The sequence below is a fragment of the Lethenteron reissneri genome, chromosome 21 (genome assembly GCF_015708825.2).
Source record: "Lethenteron reissneri isolate LAM-NWPU_2019-01 chromosome 21, ASM1570882v1, whole genome shotgun sequence".
NCBI classification, from domain to species: domain Eukaryota; kingdom Metazoa; phylum Chordata; class Hyperoartia; order Petromyzontiformes; family Petromyzontidae; genus Lethenteron; species Lethenteron reissneri.
This window is the reverse complement of record NC_083799.1, coordinates 1,491,473-1,511,454: the sequence shown is the minus strand read 5'-3', so window position 1 is coordinate 1,511,454 and position 19,982 is coordinate 1,491,473. Positions and strand designations below refer to the sequence as shown.

General features: G+C 42.6%; 1 protein-coding gene across 1 annotated transcript in view; it reads right to left on the bottom strand.

Moving 5' to 3' along the window:
* Window positions 1-1,101: 1,101 nt before the first annotated feature.
* LOC133345007 (supervillin-like) overlaps window positions 1,102-19,982 on the bottom strand; it is a 107,494-nt gene continuing 88,613 nt past the window's right edge. The window contains 15 exon segments of the mRNA XM_061555347.1: window positions 1,102-2,843; window positions 3,192-3,347; window positions 4,646-4,770; window positions 5,192-5,335; window positions 6,624-6,779; window positions 7,522-7,655; window positions 7,898-8,105; window positions 8,925-9,027; window positions 9,662-9,816; window positions 11,058-11,400; window positions 12,372-12,507; window positions 13,315-13,475; window positions 14,301-14,446; window positions 15,370-15,517; window positions 18,049-18,185. Of these exon segments, the coding sequence (XP_061411331.1) occupies window positions 2,757-2,843; window positions 3,192-3,347; window positions 4,646-4,770; window positions 5,192-5,335; window positions 6,624-6,779; window positions 7,522-7,655; window positions 7,898-8,105; window positions 8,925-9,027; window positions 9,662-9,816; window positions 11,058-11,400; window positions 12,372-12,507; window positions 13,315-13,475; window positions 14,301-14,446; window positions 15,370-15,517; window positions 18,049-18,185 (2,339 nt within the window). The 3' untranslated portion in view covers window positions 1,102-2,756.

Sequence of the window (19,982 nt, the reverse complement as noted above, 5' to 3'; positions counted from 1 at the left end):
TATATTTGGAGAGGTGTTCTACATTTTCCCCTTGAAAAAAAATATATGCTCCCTTATTGGATTGGCTTTCCAGCTTGTTAACATATACGCGAGTGAGCACATCAATGACATATTGTTTAAAAGAAGTGCTTTGCCACTTTTCACAATGTTACTTGTTTAAAATTTGAATGTGGAAATTCTGTCCAGTCATAACAGGGATACCTCTAATTTTAGTTACATTTAAAATGTCAGTGCTATACGGCAATAAAAAAAGTCCTCAGAATCAATAACCCCCAGAACTTCCAACTTGTTTAATCCTGTAAAGATGGTTATAGTTATTCTATACCTTTTGGGGATCCATTATTTGCATTGGTAATGTTCAGTCATGCCAAAATCATGATTAAAAAGAGAAATGGCTACCATCAAAGATTTGTACACGAAGCCATCCAAATATACAAAAATACAGACAATTTCAACCGTGATGATGGGTACAAGCTAAGTAATCATTGGAAAGATGTTATTAACCATGCAAAAAAGATTTAACTACACATATTTGGACCATCTTATTTGACAGACAACTGTTCTTTAGTTACTGTACAATTTACTGATAGACAGCCAGTTTTGTTTTATCATGTTTAGCTTCTTTTTTCACACGCTGGTTTCCTGCTTTAAGTTTTACCCACCAAGCAACATAGCAGAAGGCTGTTTCTTCCTGACCTGCCTTTTTTTTGCTTTTACCATCTACATGGCAGAGGCTCGGTCCCATTAGCTGCAGCCGCACTTTAACAACTCTCGCACCCCCCCCCCCCCCTCTCAGCCAGTCAACATAACAAAGGCTCAGTCCTTTGTTATGTAGATTAGCCGTAGCTTCAGCCGCACCAACCTTACAATAAAAAAACTCCTATCCAAGGGACTGCCCTGGCTCCTCCCCCCTCAACCATTATATATATGGGGTCAGATCTCTTGGAATTTCTCATTTACTTGATACAGCGAGCGTGCTGTGACGGTTCCACCTGAAGACGGAGGCTTGTGTTGCCTCCGAAACGTCGTGATTTTAATTTTAATTTTTTACCTACGCGACTTTACCGAAAAAACCCAAGAATAGAAATGAATTACACCACGAAAGACGAGAACAATTTATTAAACTTTGTTGTATCGATGAAACAAAAACCAACGTTGCAATTCCACTTGTGATATTCACACTGGAAGTATTTAAACAAAGACATCGTTACTCAGTCGTGCCAAAAGCTTTAGCCTTAATTCTAAAATACATACCTAGAGAGTAAAAGACATTACATTTATATGGACAGATTAAAATCATTACAGATTTGTATATAACAATAAAACAGTAAATATAACATTAGTCGAAAGGATGTGAAGTCTACTAAATTTGCGCCAATTGAAGAAAGGCACTACATAATAGTAAAGTCAGAAGCCTTAGTTCAGTCCAATAAAAACAGCATTGCATAGGTTCTACTTGGTAGGCTTTCGTTTAAGATCTTCTGAAGGCATCTTAAAGTGCCACGTATTGTTATGTTAATACTTTCTTATAAAAACTAAAGCTTAATAAAAATCCAAAATCATTCCAATTTTAAATATTTTCCAGTACACTTGAACATTTTACCATGACTGTAATTAGTAATGTAAAACACTGCCGTTATTTTTTAGAAAATTCTAAAGAACATTTCATTTGGCTGTAAAAACTGTGTACAACAGACAACACAAATGACTGGTATTTAAAGATTTTAGAGATGGGCACACTTTACTCAGCCTCTTTCATCCATAGATGTCTCAAATTTCAGGCAAACATTTATTATATGGTTTATAATAGCTTAACTGATTATAAACCTAAAATAATGACATTAAAAGAATAAAATGGTTACACGGATACATCTTAAAGCAGTAACCAGTGGCCAAACATCATTAGTTAAACTGAATGAGTCCTTTATACACCATTTAAAGTGGACATTTCCTCTGATTTTAAACATTGAGTCAGTAAACAAGGACATATGAGGATTAACAAAAGTGCTTATAATAGACAAGTCAGTGGCAGTGGCTGTTATTCCAAGTAGCATTTAGTGTTGAAAAATGTAATTATGTAAAACAATGCATTTTCAAAATGTTGACAAATAACATGTACAATTGCTTGTAATATCAAAACAGCGGTAGGCCCTTTCCATGTCATGGTTTTCCCAACAGTAATGGGCACGATAAAACGAGCTGTGCATTCTATGTGCTCTAGGAAAAAGAACATCTCAAATTGTCACATTGTGATAAAAAAAATCCAAAAGTAAATTGCACAGAAAATGGACTGCCTCAGGAAAATGGTCTCGTGTCCAAACTCAGCATGTAGCATGCCCACAGGAGTATCGCTCTGCAAAGCAATTGGCATTTTCTAAATCCAAAAAGTCAATTCTCACCTATTAAGTTCAACACTGAACCTCAGTATGACATGATCTGAACATTTTCACTTTAAGTGAACTACAATTTAGAAAAAAATATATGAAAAATTATTTTCAACAGTCTTTAGTACTTAATAATAAAAACTGGGTTTTAGTAATCCCTTTAACATTGCCCATTTTGTGTTCTTTGAGCAGCATAATAAAAACTTCTCGCCAAACTACATCTTGTAAATGGGCCAATTTCCCAAGTCAAAGCAGAGCTGGGATGTCCATTACACGGATGCTTCTATCTCTGAGCTCTTAATGCAAGAACATTTAAATATGATTATCATATCAGACAATATCACAGTTGCACCACTCATCCCTGACATTAGTTTAAAACAACCCAACCTCCTTCTTCAGAGTGGCTTGCTTCCACAGTGGTATTGCGTGATACTCTTCCCTTGACATGTTGAGCACCGACTGAAAATACATTATCAGCAAACAACATATTCACACCACGTATATAAATGTAACAATAAAATATAAAATTGACATTTTTATTTTATTCCAGTATGACTGTACGTGTGAATTCATCACTAGTAGTTGCATAATTCGCCCACTTTCCACCTGGTGTCTATATTGTGTGCCTTTGAGATCTACAGATTTACCGGTAGAAAGAGGACGACTTAAGAAATTACTGGCGATGAAGTCACAAGCGTCATCATCGTAACCGATTAAAGGGTGAAATATTAACTTTATTCAACGCTGCGGAAACCTCAAATCTAAAACATCACGTAGAAGTGTAATGTAAATTGTGCAGACACGGACCTGGAAATCGACATCAGTCAGATATCTCTCCAGCTTGAGGGGGTCGACGCCCGGCGGCAGCGGACGCGTTGTGAGCTGTGCCAACGAGTAGGTGGTTTGGCTCAGCTGGGCCAAAGCATCCTCCAGCAAGGTGCACTTCTCTCTAGCCTCTGTGTTCTGCAAATCGAATAATAACAATTTATTAAACGTTTTAAAATATCTTCTTGGAGCTCCAAGCCTGGGGTTGTCATTCAGACTCTGTCTTCTCGACAGACCTGGTCTTCACCTGAGGACGGCTGCTTGCGTTGTGGCCGAAACGTCGTGAGATTATTTTATTATGTTTTATTTGTATTATTTTATTATTTCCATTCTACGTGACTTTACCGAAAGAACCAAGAAGATGAATCCCTGCAGTCACGGAAGCTTTAAATCGTTTTAAAAGAATGCACTCTTGCATCCAAACATCTCCAATATGCTACATAGCTACCAGGTAACACGTGAGTGATTGAGGCACGTTTGCTTCTGCAGCAAGTTCAATGGGTCCAGCAACTGAGAAGGCACGTGGCCCCGTATGAGGTCAAATCCATCCACAAAACTTAACTAACATCGGACACGGTTTGGCACTCTGTCATTAATCGCCCAACTAGTTACCTTGAGGTAAAACATTTTATTCACTGTATTACATTAAGAGACCTGGACAATTTAAATCATAAAATAGCACACCAAATGTCATAAATTCTAAGTTATGTATAATAAAAGTATGCAGAACTGAATGCATAGGGCGATTAATAACATGTTGCACTCAGCATAACAAATAAATGGAACACTTGAGAGCAGAGACTGCAGCATAAAAATCAAGAAGTAGACTTTACAGATCGCAGGTACAATATATGCCTTAGGAGGAATATACGTTCGAATTGCACGGTTTGCTAAGTACGGTGCGAATGAAGTGGGCCGAATCAGTGGTCATCTCACCAGAACATTCTGATACCCAGGCATAATGGCAGCACAGGGCCAACCATTCGGTCTTGAGATCCATCTGACACTCGCACGCGTATTTGTGAATCCGACACAATTCCACACTTTGTGGAGTCATTCCACATATGGCAGAGACTAGTTTTAGAGAGCGTGGAGTGGCTCCACATGCATTATGTAAGGGTGGCCCCCACACTCGCTCCTGTGGTTATCAAGTAACATTTAAAATGTGTTTTTTTAATATAATTAAGTGCCATATTGTCGGAAGCCAAAATCATCCTATGGAGAGACCGTCACCCACACTGGGAATATAAAATTCTACCATTGCCTCAGGACAAAACGATAGGAAGGAGTGTAGCAGCTCCATTGTTTGTTCAAATCCTGGATTTGGTTTGACTAGCGATTCATTCTTAACTCCTGTCAAATCGAACTGTCTAGGAGACTTGTTTTCAGCGCCCCAACTACACCAGCTCGAGATGTTGGTGTGTATGTGTGTGCACCTGCTGGCTGGATGCAGCTACGTCAGGGTGTGACTCCCAGCATGGGAAGAGGTTGGTGAAAGATGGTGGCTCCAGTCCAGCATAAACCAGGTAGGCCGCCGTCCCTTTCACCTTTCCGCTGGATTCTGCTGCCCACCATCATCAACAGGAAAATGATCAATGAATTGTAATTTAGTATGACAAGGAATTATTAATCTTTGTAGAATACAGTCATTTATTAATACATTTGGCCATGTAAAATAACAATTACAGAAACTCTCCTGCTACCTAATGCACTGCAAAAAAGATGTTATAAAAAGACACATTTCTAGATACGATCGGTAGCAGGATGGCGCTGAGGTAACACATGTGCCTCAGCATGAAATCCCCGAGTTCAATTCCCGACTCGAGTGCCTTTCTGTGTGGAGTTGGTATGTTCTCCCCCTGTTCTGCATGGGTTTCTTCTGGATTATCCCGTTTCCTTCCATAGCTAAAAAAAATGAATTGGTCATTGGCAACCGGTCTGTACTGCTCTTCAACTGTGGTGCACTGGCAAGGTGCTGAGACCTTTGTGGAGGAGGAGGGCTGCCTCCATTGCAGCCCGCCGGTCGGTGTCCCAGCGCATCTTGCTCGAGCCCGTGCTCTCTCGGTCAACCGGCCACCAGCCCTGCCACACGTAGGCCTCACGAGAGGTCTGCAGCACAAACAGCGCTGCTCACGCACACACACACGGACAGACGCACATGGCAGTATGGTTACACGGGCGCTGGGGTCCACGTGTCAAATCTAATCTGTGTAATGTGTGACGGCTGGTGAACGTACAATTTTATATGTTACTGCTACATGTAAGTTGTGTCTTAGATCTGTGGCTGTTAAGTATTATCTGTTTATAATCACCATGACAAATAAACACAGCTTGCAGTACATGGAGTACAGTACATGCTCTTGCTTTTTTCTTGTAACAGGGCATGCGTTAGTTAATGTGTATTTATCACAACCACATTATATATGACTATTAAAATAAAGAAAATAAAACAAATCTTCTCAAATTCCTTTTAAAGTAATGATTCTTACTGTTTAACAATGTTCAACAGTTATTAAAAAAATGTACGACTATATTTATCTATGAGAATAGGTTTCCCCCTTTTGTCTGGCAACAAACAGGTGTTAAGATGTTAAAACACCAAACTGAAACCTTTAACAAGGACTCATGTCTGCATTACCCACAATACTTGTGGTCAGAATGCAAACAAAAAACGTACTCTGATAATATTTGCATTGTCTTTGAAACTGATTGGTCCACACCAGAGACAGCTTTCTTTTGAGCCTTTTGGCATCTTCTGGTCTAACAGAAGACGCCAAAAAAGGTATTTTGGCGTCCTCTGGTTTAACACCGTTTTGAGACGAGGCTCAAAAGAAAGCTGTCTCTGGTGTGGACCAATAAGTTTCAAAGACAATGCATATATTATCAGACTACGTTTTTTGTTTGCATTCTGACCACAAGTATTGTCGTTAATGCAGACATGATTCCTTGTAAAAGGTTTCAGTTTGGTGTTTTAACATCTTAACACCTGTTTTGTTGCCAGAAAAAAGGGGAAAACGTATTCTTATATTTTGGTACTGGCAAAGGAGATCCCATGATAAAGTTATCTAATTTAAAAAGTCAGGCATGTCAATGCAGGATTATATATTTCACATAAATGTAAATGATTCTTATTTTATAAAGGACAGGATTTACAATTCTCATTATACTTTTACCATTCCTTATAAATGAGCACTACAAGGTGACAGTAACTGCAGGGTGGAATTCATGGACACTTGAACAATGTCTACCAAGCTTAAAAATTATTAAATATGTGCAAGTAGAAAGGTATTTGGCACAATCTGCTTACATTTGGAATCGACTAACCACAGATCCTGCAAGTGCAACGGACGTTGTCAAAACAGAGCCATGGAATGACCCACCTCTTATTTCATCGTGCTATGTCCTGAGCCTCACCTGGTTGCTCCACTCCATAGAGGTCGTCCTGCAGGAAGGGCATGGCTGATGGTGCCCCAGGCACACTCACATTGGAGGTGCACTCCACAAGCACCAGCTCGCCCGACGCGCTTGATGTGCGGTAGAGTTTCAGCGAGTCTCCCTCCCGCCCCTTGTCTGCACCAACCGTGAATACATTGTCAAAGAAATTGCCGTGGATATTACACACTGCCAGTAACAACTGACCACCAACTACATGTTACCAATAGTATGTATCTTCTTGGTTCTTTCGGTTGTCACGTAGAAGGGAAGTAATAAAATAATAAAAATAAAACATAATAAAATAAAATAATTCTCACGACGTTTCGGCTACAACGCAAGCAGCCGTCTTCAGGTATTATGTTTTATTTTTATTATTTTATTACTTCCATTCTACGTGACTTTACCGAAAGAACCAAGAAGATGAATCCCTGCAGTCACGAAAGCTTTAAATCGAAATAGTATTTATGCTTAAAATGTTTCCCATGGCACCCTTTAAACCTCTACATTCCATGATGGTAGTGCCCTGACTGTGACCCAGGGGGAATGGGCCTTGTTGCCCCTGAGACCGCCCCCTTCCAGCCCAGATCTTGACCATATCCAACTGAGCCTGAGCGCACACGAGCACCGACTATTACGTTTAAAAACATCTCTGTTTTAGCACATTCATTTAAATAACATCTTTTCTTCCCATGTACTGTTTGGAATGTGAACAGTGTGAAGGACAGATACTTACGAATTACATATAAATATCGACCCCCTGCCACTACACGTGCCCCCGGTTCCTTCCGGAACGTTGTCGGATTGAAATTTTAACTCCCACCACAGCATTCTGGGTCGTTCTGGCCCACAATCCTCCCTGTTTGTAATGCATGTGCACCTTGTAGCAGGCTTTGGTAAGCCATCCGGTCATGACCACCGAGGGCATTCCAGAAGGCGGAAGGCTCAGCACCTTCCTCGCACTCCTCTAGGCTCAAGGTTGTGGTTCCAGGAATGTTCATCTCTGGGGGGCACCTGCAGCCACCACACAGTAGAAGTGTGGCACACTGAGCTGACAGCATCTCAACATGCGGGGAAGCACACACCAAATGCAATATCATCTGTGGTCTACTTTGTAATAAAAACAACCTCATCAGCATTAAAATACATTGAATTTGTCCATCTTTAAAGTTCGTCTGGCAGTCACAACACATACTTGGTTAAATTCATAAAGTAGTGAAAAACAATATGTATGTAGGCGTGGGTGTGCAGCTCACACATCGCGTAGACGCTTGGCAGTGTGTCGTGCAACACGCCGGCTGGAGGGCGGACAGCAGCACCCATGCCACACGGTGAGAACATGGCGGCGAGGTTCCAACAGGAGCAAGGAGGCCCGGGAGCGGAGGGCGGCTGGCCCACACACCACCTCGAGAAGCAAAGCCTCCTCCACCAACTCGCCCCTCACACAGAACAGCCGCGTCATGCCTGCAGAGACAGCAGCAAACTTACGCTGTTGACATCAAATTTCATTTTATATACAAGCACCTTCATTTGTCCATTTGTCTGTCAGCTAGACTGTGTATACATTGTTTCACATGACCTAGTAATGCTTCTGAGTACAGGAATCCCAGAACCTATGAGATTTACTTTTATCCATGAATGATATTTGATCCCAGTTAAACACAGTGACTGTCTTCTGATCACAATTAGTGGTACGCTTAATCTCGACTAATGGGCACCATCCATACCTTCACGTGACAATTTCTCCCGAAGCCAATTTACTTTTTCTTACATGCATAAACATCTCTCCTTGCCTCTTTTATGCATACTCTTTGGTTCTTTCGGTAAAGTCGCGTAGATAGAAAAAAAATACTAATAAATGCACTTTTATGGTTTTGTTCCATTTTCTTTGTTAATGTCCATATTTTTGATTCATATATCGTATCAGCTTATTAACACGTTCAGATTTCCAAAAGCACTCCAACCCTGCTCTCATCTACTTCTTTAATTTATCACTTTGATCCCAGTCCACCTTTAATAGCACCCCAGGTAGACATATTGTAATTATTTATTGGATATGTTGCACATTACCTTTGTTTTGCTCATATTTATCCTGTATATAAAATATTTCTCATTTATCCTCATTTATCCTGTATTAATATGAATATATGGGTTGCTTAAACTTCAACCCTTTCGGGCAGGTGACCCGATACAATTGGAGTCACATCGCACTGGCCATGTAGCAAAAGGGTTTTGGTAATAGATCGTGAGTGCGCTTGGTGCATCCCAGTTGGTAATGTATACCTTGGCTGTTGTCGAGTTCCTCCCGCCGTCCTCGGTGGACAATCATTCCGCCTTGAAAGAGCTGCACGAAGCAGGGAGGCTCCTTTCCCTGTTGAACTGGCACCTGGCAATGACGGCGCACATGGCCACGCACAAAAAACAAACATACGGGCAAATGTGTGTGTACGTCTGCATGTGCGCTCCGAGGAGACCGTGATGGCGTGGAGGAGGCCGTGATGGCGGGGAGGAGGCCGTGATACACTCACTCATCTTACACTGATTCACTCACACATCATACACTGGGAGTGTGATGCTGCCAACTATGGCTGCAAGTTTAGTCGTATATGTTATGTATATCGTATATTTTTAAATTTGAATCACAGTTCCTACGATTACTGTTGTTACATTGTTTCTTGCGGAAGTGCGGAGTTGGCCTGATAACTTTAATCTAAATTGTCTTATGGTTGTTATTGTTTGACTTGCATCACACTGGGATTTTTACACACAGCATTGTAATATGGTGGGGTTTTTTCTGGAAGATTTGCTGGTTTATACAGGATGTTTCTGTTGCGTGTCGTCGCTTTAAGATGTTCTCTGTTCATATTTTGTTTGTTGCGGTTGCACCCGACTCAAGAGCCGCATGGCTCACAGGGCTATACCTATTAAATGAAACTTGAACTCTCTTTTTCCTTACAATACATCTGTGTCATTTGCACGTACCACACCCCTCCCGACAAAGTCCTCCCTGCATGACTCACCTGTGGCCCCTTCTCTGTGTCCAGCTCGATGGTCATGAGTGCCGAAGCCCCCTTGTCACTCACGCCCGCGTTGCGACCCTGCCAGAAGAAGTACGCGCAGCGCTCGCGGCCCGCCGTTACACTCCGCACCGCCTCGCTCTTCTTCCTTTTGCTCACTGCATCACCGCACGGGGCAAGGCATCAGGTCACACACAGACTTACATAATAATTAAATTACATTACTGGAATAGAACTACTAGCTTTTGAGAAGCACAATGCTGTGATTTGCAGAGACAAATAGAAATGTCACTTCTCATCCTTATCATCATTAACCACTTGCAGTAATTCCAGTGAGCAAAACAAGACCATGGGTCCCCAATTCATAATATAGGCAGAAGCTTCCATGGTTGGAATTGATACTTTGGTGGAAATGTTGTATAAAATAAACTTTCATTAAATTCATGACCAACCTCAGTAACCATTGGAATCATTGGGCAGAACCCATGGCAGTGTGGCTGCCGATTCTGAGATGATAGACAGAGCACGAGGATTCTGCCGGGGTGACCATAAGACCGGCTTGTAATGATTGTATTGTACGTTAATTGTGATTAACATGCAAGGGAATGTGGTTGTAAAATAAGAGAACAAGAAATGTGTGGCAGCATTATGATGATGCCAATTGTTGGGTGGGGTGGAAACAACAAGGGATTTTTTCAATGTATCATTAATGTTTTTTAAACCATCCCAATAATGCCTCATCTATCAAGACAAGTTGCAAAACAGACAATGTTCTGTTGTTATTTAACAACTGTAAATTAATCACAATTGACATTGTGGTTGCAAATGTATGTCGAGTGCATTGCTCCAGGCATAGGAGTGATATTAACAAATGCATGGTGGAGGGGGGGGGGGGGACTTAATTAAAAATTATACAGAATAAATGTCAATCAATGGAATGAAATTGCACTGTGGCAGCTGAACCATAATACATAGCAGATTAATAATGCACCAAATATCACTACACTTGCATGATCTCCATTTTTAGTCTAGAGTCAGTGGTGAATATTACACATCGCTAGAGAGGAAATTAGTTGATCCATGAGACAGCCACTGCCGATTCCCCACAAAGCTGATGGACCCCAATGCGATTGACTCCATCTCTGAACAGAATCTGATCTCATAAGCTAGACTATGAACTTGCAAAACTTTGGCATAATGCTGCCTGGCCAGGTGAAGTTAATTTACATACGACTCTATATATGGCCGTTACTATGATGGCCATAGTTGAACTGCTGAATATTTATTTAGTTTACCGTCAATGAGGACCAAGTGAACACCCCGAACACCCCGTCAAGAGTTCACAGCAAGCTGCAATGGCTCGTGGCACAAGGACGCATATGGCGTGCACATCCCTTACCCGCGGGGCACAGCATGTACTTCCACTTGACGATGTAGGCATCCCCCATGTGAAGCTGCCCTCGGCTGCTGGCCGCCACAGAGCTGTACCCATGCTCAGCCACGTGCCAGGCCTCCACGGCCACGGTACTCAGCTCGAAGGCTCGCGCGTCCTCCCCTTTCACCGTGCCGTGGCCACGCCCTACGTCAACCCCCTCAAGCACCGTGCCCCCCGCCTGCGGCTGCACCACAGCCACGCCGCCACCTTCAGGCGAGGCATGAACCATATTTTCTATCGTTGCCATCGGGGAGGTAGGGCTGGTCGACGTGATGCTGCTAATGTGCGGGCTCTGGGGATCACCCTCCTGTGTGGTGGGGGTGGGGGGTAAAAGCATGGGGGAGGGGTGGTGGGGTCACACGAGGCCAAACACGCGTGGCGTGGCAAAAGCAAATTCACTCCTTGCGGTGAAATGCATTTATATTTACGTGATCTAACCCAAAAAACATATATTCTGGATAATATTGGTTGCGAAAGCCTATGGGTTAAACTGCAATTCAATTCTATGTAGAGGCATCATTTGTTCTCATGGTTAAAATCATTGAAGAAAAGAGACAATTTATAGGAGCATAATTTCCACAGTCCGGCAGCAGGCAAGCTGATAAAATAGAAGGTTTGGAAAGGTAAGGAGGTAAAGAAAGGGAGTAAAGCAAGAGACTCTGAGAAGAACGGAGTGCATTTTCAAACACAAAAACTTATTTTTCATGACTTTCCCCTCACACTTCTAAGCTAAAAAAAACTTCACACGTCGCAATATTTTCCATAAACTTGAAAACTACAGCTATTCAAAATATAAAACCAATAATTTGACAACGAGCGTATTTCTGGGAGGCTTTAAATGAGAACGACAGCACAATAACTATTTATATATTTCACCTTTATTTAACCAGGTAAAAAAAAAACATTGAGGTTAAAAAGCATTAAAATGAAGGGGGGCAAAACAAGAAAAGGGTTATACAAGGGAAGTAAGAGATATAGGAAGAAGTGAAAGCAAGGGCATCTGGTTGAGAGATGGACTGTTAGAGGGGTTGGATGAAATGGTGGCAGAGAAAAATAAAACTGTCAGGTCAGAGAAGACTGAAGCCGTAACCAGGAGAGGTATGTGGGACGGAAGAGAAGGTAAAGGGGAGTTGAGGAGATATAGAAGGGAAGATAGAAGTTGAGGAGAGAGGGGCAAGTGAAGAGAGAGAGAAATATGCGAGGCAATGAGAAAAACAAAGACAGACACGGAGAGGAGGGATTAATACACTTGGCAAATACGCAGGCAGCATATTCCACCTTCAGTTCATCGCCATTTTTCTTGGGTGGCTTCATTGCATCTGCCCAGTCCAAGAACTTCTCCTTGAAAAGAACCGTCTCATTGTGCTGCGTCAGGCGTCCAAAAATGGACCACTCAGGGCGCCCCTCCCCCATCCTGCCCCAAAAAACACAAAGCATGCGCATCATTGCTCGCAGGTGAAAGCTACATTTTGGGCATTCCAAAATAGGTGCTAGGAAAACTGTCAAATCCATAGGAAAGATGTTTCTATACTCTTTGGTTCTTTCGGTAAAGTCACGGAGGCAGAAAAATAAAATAAAATACATCACAATGTTTCGACCGCAACACAAGTGGTCGTCCTCTGGCGGAAAAAAATTATCCAGCAGTGGAACTGCTGAACCAGCGAGAGAGCTGTTACAACAAGATGTTATATATGTGGCGATGGGCAAGCAAGCGGGGTCTGAGCTGGAAAGGAATTCCATCCCCGGACGCAAGCACGTCAGTTGTGTTAATGGGGGAGATTAGGGAGAGAGAAATTAGAGAGAGAGAGGAGCATGAAATGAGCTTCCGTCGCTGCATAAGAGTATCGTCCCCGCATATGCGCACAACAGCAGTGTTAATGGGAGATTAGCACTATGTTGATGGGAGAGATTAGGCAGAGAGATTAGGGGGATTAGCAGGTTAATGTCATGTCTGTGTGTAACACAAGCTGCGGCGCTACCTACGTGCCTTTACCGAAAGAACCAAAGAGTATGGATTCCTGCAGTCACGAAAGCTTCAAATCAAGAAAAGATGTTTCTGTTATAGTAGTCTGCTTAGCTGCTAGGCCGTGTTTAATTTACCACATAATCATAATGCCTAGTCGTGATGAAATACATTGACATCTAACAGATGAACGTAGGCCCCCGTAAATCCTTTGCGCCTCCCACGGCCCCCAGGGACCATAAAAAGTGCATGACGTACCGTGGAATGTCACTGCCAAGTGGATTGATACGGCAGGTGTTGTAATCATAGGGGCCAACCCAAAGCTGCTTTGCGAGTTGGAAGGCCACCTTGCGCTGAGCCAGCGTCACCTCCTTGCCGTGCCACACGTACACCTCACTCCCAAAGTCAAACACCACCACCTGGCGGTACAAGCCCAGGGGGTGAGATAAGGTGCTCATGTTACACGAGGGTGGCTGAGGCATTGGTAAATATATGTGTATACTGAAGAATGCCCAGACACCATCAAAGGCTGTAGAGAAGGGTTAGTCACATGTAACGTCTCTTCGAGTTGCGCCTTTTAGTGTACGTTCACATTCTTGATTCATTCACCTGTTGATGATAGGATTAGTTTAAAAAAAAAAAGTGTAACATTTCAATGCCTCTGTCATAATGGATAAATGTCATGAATTGTAAGGATTCAGAATATTTAGAAATTATAGCATTTAGTAGCATATACAAAGAGGTATATGGTAGGGCAATTTTTTTTGGAAAATCAGTGGTATTAATTTTAAATGGTCTAGAAGTATGATGGGCTGAGATGACACCAGGCCAGAATTTGAATTTGTATCAGTCCATATTGTAAAAAAAATTACATACATTTCCTAGAATGCTATAAAGCTCTTCATTATATTTAGTTTTTTCCACATTACCTTTCCTCTGTTACCTGTTTCTCAGCAATTCTGCTTCTCCCTGTTCAAAAGCTGCCCATACCATAATCCAACAAAACTTTCACAACGTATTCTTTTTTGTAAAGTTATGCACAACTGCTGTCCTTAAGTGGTTATACAAATATATATCCTCAAAACTCCTTTTCCCACTAAGTTTATTAACTACATACAACAACCAACTCGTCCTCAATGTTTCACTGTCTGACATAGCACCGATGCCAACCGCACGCAGTTGATATGTGGTACTTCCAGTAGGAGCTACACATAGACGAAGCGGCAAAGTTCGGGGGTACTCACGTCGCAGGGATTGAGCATGGTGCAGCGCGGCACCTTGCCCCAGCACTCGTCGTCCGGCACCAGCCGCTCCCCCTGCAGCCGGAACGCACAGTTGGTGGCCACCACGTCATTCTCGTATAGCTCGTCCTCCTCAGGGGGGCCCGTACCTGCATGCCGCACACGCACAAGATGCTCTACCGAAGGCCATGCGACACCTGCTCTACCACTCGTTGTCTGCACTTAACATCATTATTATTAAAAAGCGTGTTTACCCAAGAAAGGCCCATCGAGTCCCAAGACTGTTTTGCAGGAAGGTCCTGCAAAGCTTTTTTTTCAAAAAGGGGGTGATGTTGAAATGTGCAATCCCAATTGAGTAATTTGCAGCTCATTTTTTGGCGGAGATATTTGACCAAAACTAGATACGTAATTTTGTTTTTCTTTGGGAAGAAACTGGGAAAACCTGGAGGAAACCAATGAGAAACAGGGGGAGAACATCTAAACTCGGCACAGAAAGGCGCTCAAGTCTGAAATCGAACCCAGATGCTTCTGGCTGTGAGGCCCAAGTGGTGCCACTTCGCCACCCTGCCACCCACAACATGCAGTATGTTTCATAATCAACGTTTTTGGGTTTAGATCGCATTATTTATAAATGTGTCGTAACCCTCCACCACCCGACACGGCCAATCAGTAAAAAGTGTCACGTTGACAAAAGACAAATAGTTCACTGCTTTAGCCCACCGGTGTGTTGAAGCGTGAAACCACTGTGGCAGCAACCACGCTTTAACACACCGGTGGGCTAAAGCAGTGAACTATTTGTCTTTTGTCAACGTGACACTTTTTACTGATTGGCCGTGTCGGGTGGTGGAGGGTTACGAAACATTTATAAATAACTCGATCTAAACCCAAAAACGTTGATTATGAATAATATTGGTCGCGAAAGCCTACGTGTTAAAATGCAGTATGTTTGGTGTGTAGTGTACATGCAGTGCTCTTGTGTTTGCTGTGCAGTGTCGAGTGCCTGCTGGAAGTGTACTGTTTGCACACGCCGTGCGGTGTGTGCGCCCAGTTTTGTCTACGCCAGGCCAGGCACCTTTATAAGAAACGCGGCCGCCGAGCAGGTCCCAGAAGCTGCGGGCACGGTTGCTGCCACAGTTAATACCCTCCTCGATGATGGTGATGCTGCTCGCTCGGCAGCCCAAGTCTCGCTTGGTTTGGATGTACGTCGCCAAGTCACTCGCCTGCACCAGCAGAGGAATATGCAAAACATGTTCTGTCGGCAAAAAATGTTGAAAATCTATGCCATTTTCACCAGTTAATTTTCTACTTTCAATCAAGATCTAATCAGGGCTAAATTTCTCACTTGATACTCTTTGGTTCTTTCGGTGAAGTTGCGCAGGTAGAAAAAATAATAGATCACAACGTTTCGATCGCAACACAAGCGACCGTCTTCAGGTGATGGGCATATTGGCTGAGCTATCTCTTTTCTTTAGGTATCGATTATATCGGTATGGTCACGCTGAATTTTATGGTACATTTCATATTATACATCACCAACTTTGCAACTTGAAAAATTGTTAAAATCTAGTTTGGATAATCATTATTATCATCATCATCATTATGCGCTGTTTACCCAGTAAAGCCTCAACGAGTCTCAGGAGGGGGCAATGTTGCTGTGTGTAATCCCAATTGAGTACTTTGATAGTAAATTTTCAGCATGGTAATATTAATCCAGTACTAGTCACAATGTGTGTTTTTAAAGCTATGAAAGGAATACAGGGAACCTGGAGGAAACCCATGCAGAACAAGGGTAGAACATATTCTTTGGTTCTTTCGGTAAAGTCACGTAGATGGAATTTTTTTTAAAATAAAAAACAAAAAACTCACGACGATTCGATCGCAACACAAGCGGTCGTGATACCACTTATAGCTCACAGCAAGAAGGGCCTTTGTTTGATTCATGCCTCGAGCGTCTTGCTGTTTGGAGTTTGTATGTTCTTCCCTTAAATTTTGACTTAAAACTTTTGTGACAAGATTCCTGACATGCAATATCCCGGTGTCTACAAAATGAGCTGCATCTGCGGCAGCAGTTACATTGGGGAAACTAAGCGACATGTCTCGGACCGTGTTCGTGAACATAAGTCAGATTAGAAACATGGTAGGACCAATACTTCTCCCGTAGCTGATCATTATTTTAATGCGGCTGGCTCACACGAAATTGATTTCTCTAAAACGATGGTACTTTGCAAGCCTCCTGGCTATCAACAAAGATTCGTTCATGAAGCCATCCACATATATAGACACAGACACAATTTCAACCGAGAAGATGGTTAGAAACTTAGTAATCATTATAAAGATGTCATCAACCACTTTTGGTCATGACTTGATTTGTAATTTCTTGTCAACCTCCACGTCAGCGGTGTTGATATGTGGAGCGAGGGGCAATGCCCCCCATCTCTACCCTCTCTCTCTCCCCCCTCTCTCCCCCCATTTATCCCCCCTCTCTCCCGTCTCTACCCCCCTTCTCTCTCCCCCCTATCTCTGCTCCCTGTCTCTGCCCTCCCTCCCCCTATCTCTACGCCCCTTCTTTCCCCCTATCTCTCCACCTATCTCTCCCCCCTCTCTCTCCACCTATCTCTGCCCCCTCTCTCTCTCTCCCTGTCTCTGCCCCCCTCTCTCTCCCTGTCTCTGCCCCCTCTCTCTTCTACTATCACTGCCCCCTCTCTGTCCGTCTCTCTCCCCTATCTCTGCTCCCTGTCTCTGCCCTCCCGCTCTCTCCCCCTATCTCTGCCCCCTTCTTTCCCCCTATCTCTGCCCCCTCTCTCTCCCCCTTCTCTCTCCCCCTATCTCTCCACCTATCTTTGCCCCCCCTCTCTCTCCCTGTCTCTGCCCCCTCTCTCTCTCTCTAGCTCTTCCCTCTCTCTATCCCCCTTTGTCTTTTCCTGCATTAGCATTGGCTGCCCCGCCCATGCTGCTGACACACTTGGACTGCGCCCGCTCGCCAGTGCCCCGCCCACTCACAGCTTTGGCTCGTCTGCGCCCATTTCAAGCCTTTATAAACAGTTGCAGTTGGAGGCTTGCCCCCCCCCCCGCCTTTTCTCTCCACCTGATGACAACCGCTTGTGTTGCGATAGAAACATCGTGAGTTTTTGGTTTTTATGAATCTTTTATTTATTACTTTCATTTTATTATTTTCCATCTACCTGACTTTACCGAAAGAACCAAAGAATATGAATTCCTGCAGTCACAAAAGTTTTAAGTCAAGATTTAAGGGTAGAACATACAAACTCCAACAAGTATAACCCGTAAACACAAAGTTTTTCACTATAAATCCTGTATATGCGTGGCGGCTAGAGTCCTCTCGTCCTCTGGCTTGAGATGGCTGCCACCTATGGGTCAGATGATTGCATGGCAGCATTAAGCAATTGGTAATTAAATATAATATTTTTGTCCTAAAAAGTGTAAAATTTTGGAAAAAAATTTTCACGAACATTAATTGTCACGCACAACGAGTCTGTGGAAAATGTCAGCTCGATTGGATCATGGGAAGTGGGTTAAAAAACGACCGAAAGATTTGCACGGTCCTAAGCAAGCAAGCAAGTGAACTTAATATAAAGGATTTAAAAATAAAGACACTGGAGTCATGAATCAAACAAAGGCCCTCCTTGCTGCGAGCCATAAGTGGCATACATAATAACTGTTCGTCTAAATCTGAATAAGTGACAGTACACTGCCAAATACTGATAGCGAGCCATGACAACATACCACGTACCTTCGCTTTTTCAATGACATTGGCAAACTCCCCGATCCAGAGGTAGCAATGCTGGTGCGTGAGCAGGAGGAAGCAGTCTCCACTGTTGAGGGAAATGGCTCGAGGCTCCACAAGCCTGGTCTGGACATGTCTCCGGCCTTCACATGCAGTAGCAATAACAACAGCAGCAGCAAAGCGATTCACCGGTAAGTGGTGGGACGACACCACGGCTTACTTGCCGGTCTGTGTGCAAAGTGAGGCAATGTGGAGTAGTGAAGATACGCTAGCACTAAGTCGAGAGACGTACCCTGATGTCACAGATACATACATTACAGGATAACAGATCAGTCAACCACACTCCGCACTATACTACTACCTTGCTTTGTTTTAGTTGTCCAAAAAACGACTTCACCTTTTGGTCGTTATTATAAGTAGTTGTTCCCACTTTTGACAACAGCCTCCTTCAAAGGGACCTCGACACTGACTCCCACAGGTACAAAATCACCCTGAATGTGCACCACTTCATTGGGTCTCAGGAATTAAGCTGGGTTGAGTGTGTGGCACTTGGTTGGTAAAATGCCTTGGAATAGGCTAGGGCTGCAAGATAACCAGGAGATGGCAGTTTAACAAAATAATGAATCTATCTGTATGGACCTTTGAGTGTTATGCCCCATCACGCGCTATTTTTTTTTCTCAGTTACTCGAGTTTCCTCCCACAAGCCAAACATCCCAATCCACGACTCTCTTGATAGGCAGTTCAAGACTCAAAAGGAATTACCAGTGTCAATGCCAAGCCCAGACCTGATATACCCAAGAATCATCAGCAGATCTTTACATTATCAAAACACACTTTGATTAATATGCATCTATAACATGACCAATGAAGTGCAATGTCTAGATTACACACCGTCATTGATCTGTATCAAATGCATCTGTACTTGATAGGAGTCCCAATGGTACAGCAATGAAAACAGTGATCTAAATTATTTTTTTAAATGTTGGAACCAAAGGATATCCATCACACACCACTAGCTTCTGGGGGAATAGCTCTGACTCGTAATCAAAGATTTGCCTTGGCTTATCCGCAAATATAAAAGTCAAGGATTTCAAGTGGAGTCCCTTAAACTTTAACATTTCCAAATACAGTTTAAACAGAAGACAATTAAGATAAAAATCTAGTTCAGCAGGTTGGAAACTTAGACTGGTTCTAAACGACATTTAAATGTGTTTAGAGAAAGTAAATGATGCAGAGGTTGTCAGAACTATAAATAATGAAATAACTAACATTGCAATGGTTGGGGCATTGGAAGTTGTGGTAATGTAATTGTTATTAGTGATTGATAGTAATTGTTATTCAACTGTGCATGAAGTCAATTGGAAAAACATCTGCAGTGTTTTAGTTTAATCTGCCGTAGCGACGCATGCACATTGAGGGTGACTGCATACTCATTTCCTTGAATAATGCATCATCATTTATATGGTTATGGGACAGATTAACGACTTACACTGTTAAGTGCCATGAGTAATGAGTGAACTAGAATTATATGTATACAGTATATATAAACACGATTCACAGAAAAGTACACACAACAGTGCTTATACATATATATAAACCATTATATAGCTTTGTTGGGTTAGATCACGAAAATATGTGTCGTTAAACTCGTCACCACCCGACACAGCCAATTAGTAAAGTGTTACTAGTACAGCACACTGGTGTGTTGGAGAGAAAATCCACAACATTTACAATCTGAGTACGACGTTTCGTTCGTAGTTACAACTAAAATCATCAGGACAGCCAGATATGTGGAGAAATCCTTTTTCGTTCCTTAAATAGAGGGATAGAGATGTGATTATGTCACTTGTGAGCCCTTCACGTGTGAAGGGGTGGGATTAATGAATGCAAATAAATTACAATGGGCATCCATTACCGGTTGGGTTATTCATATGGTAAT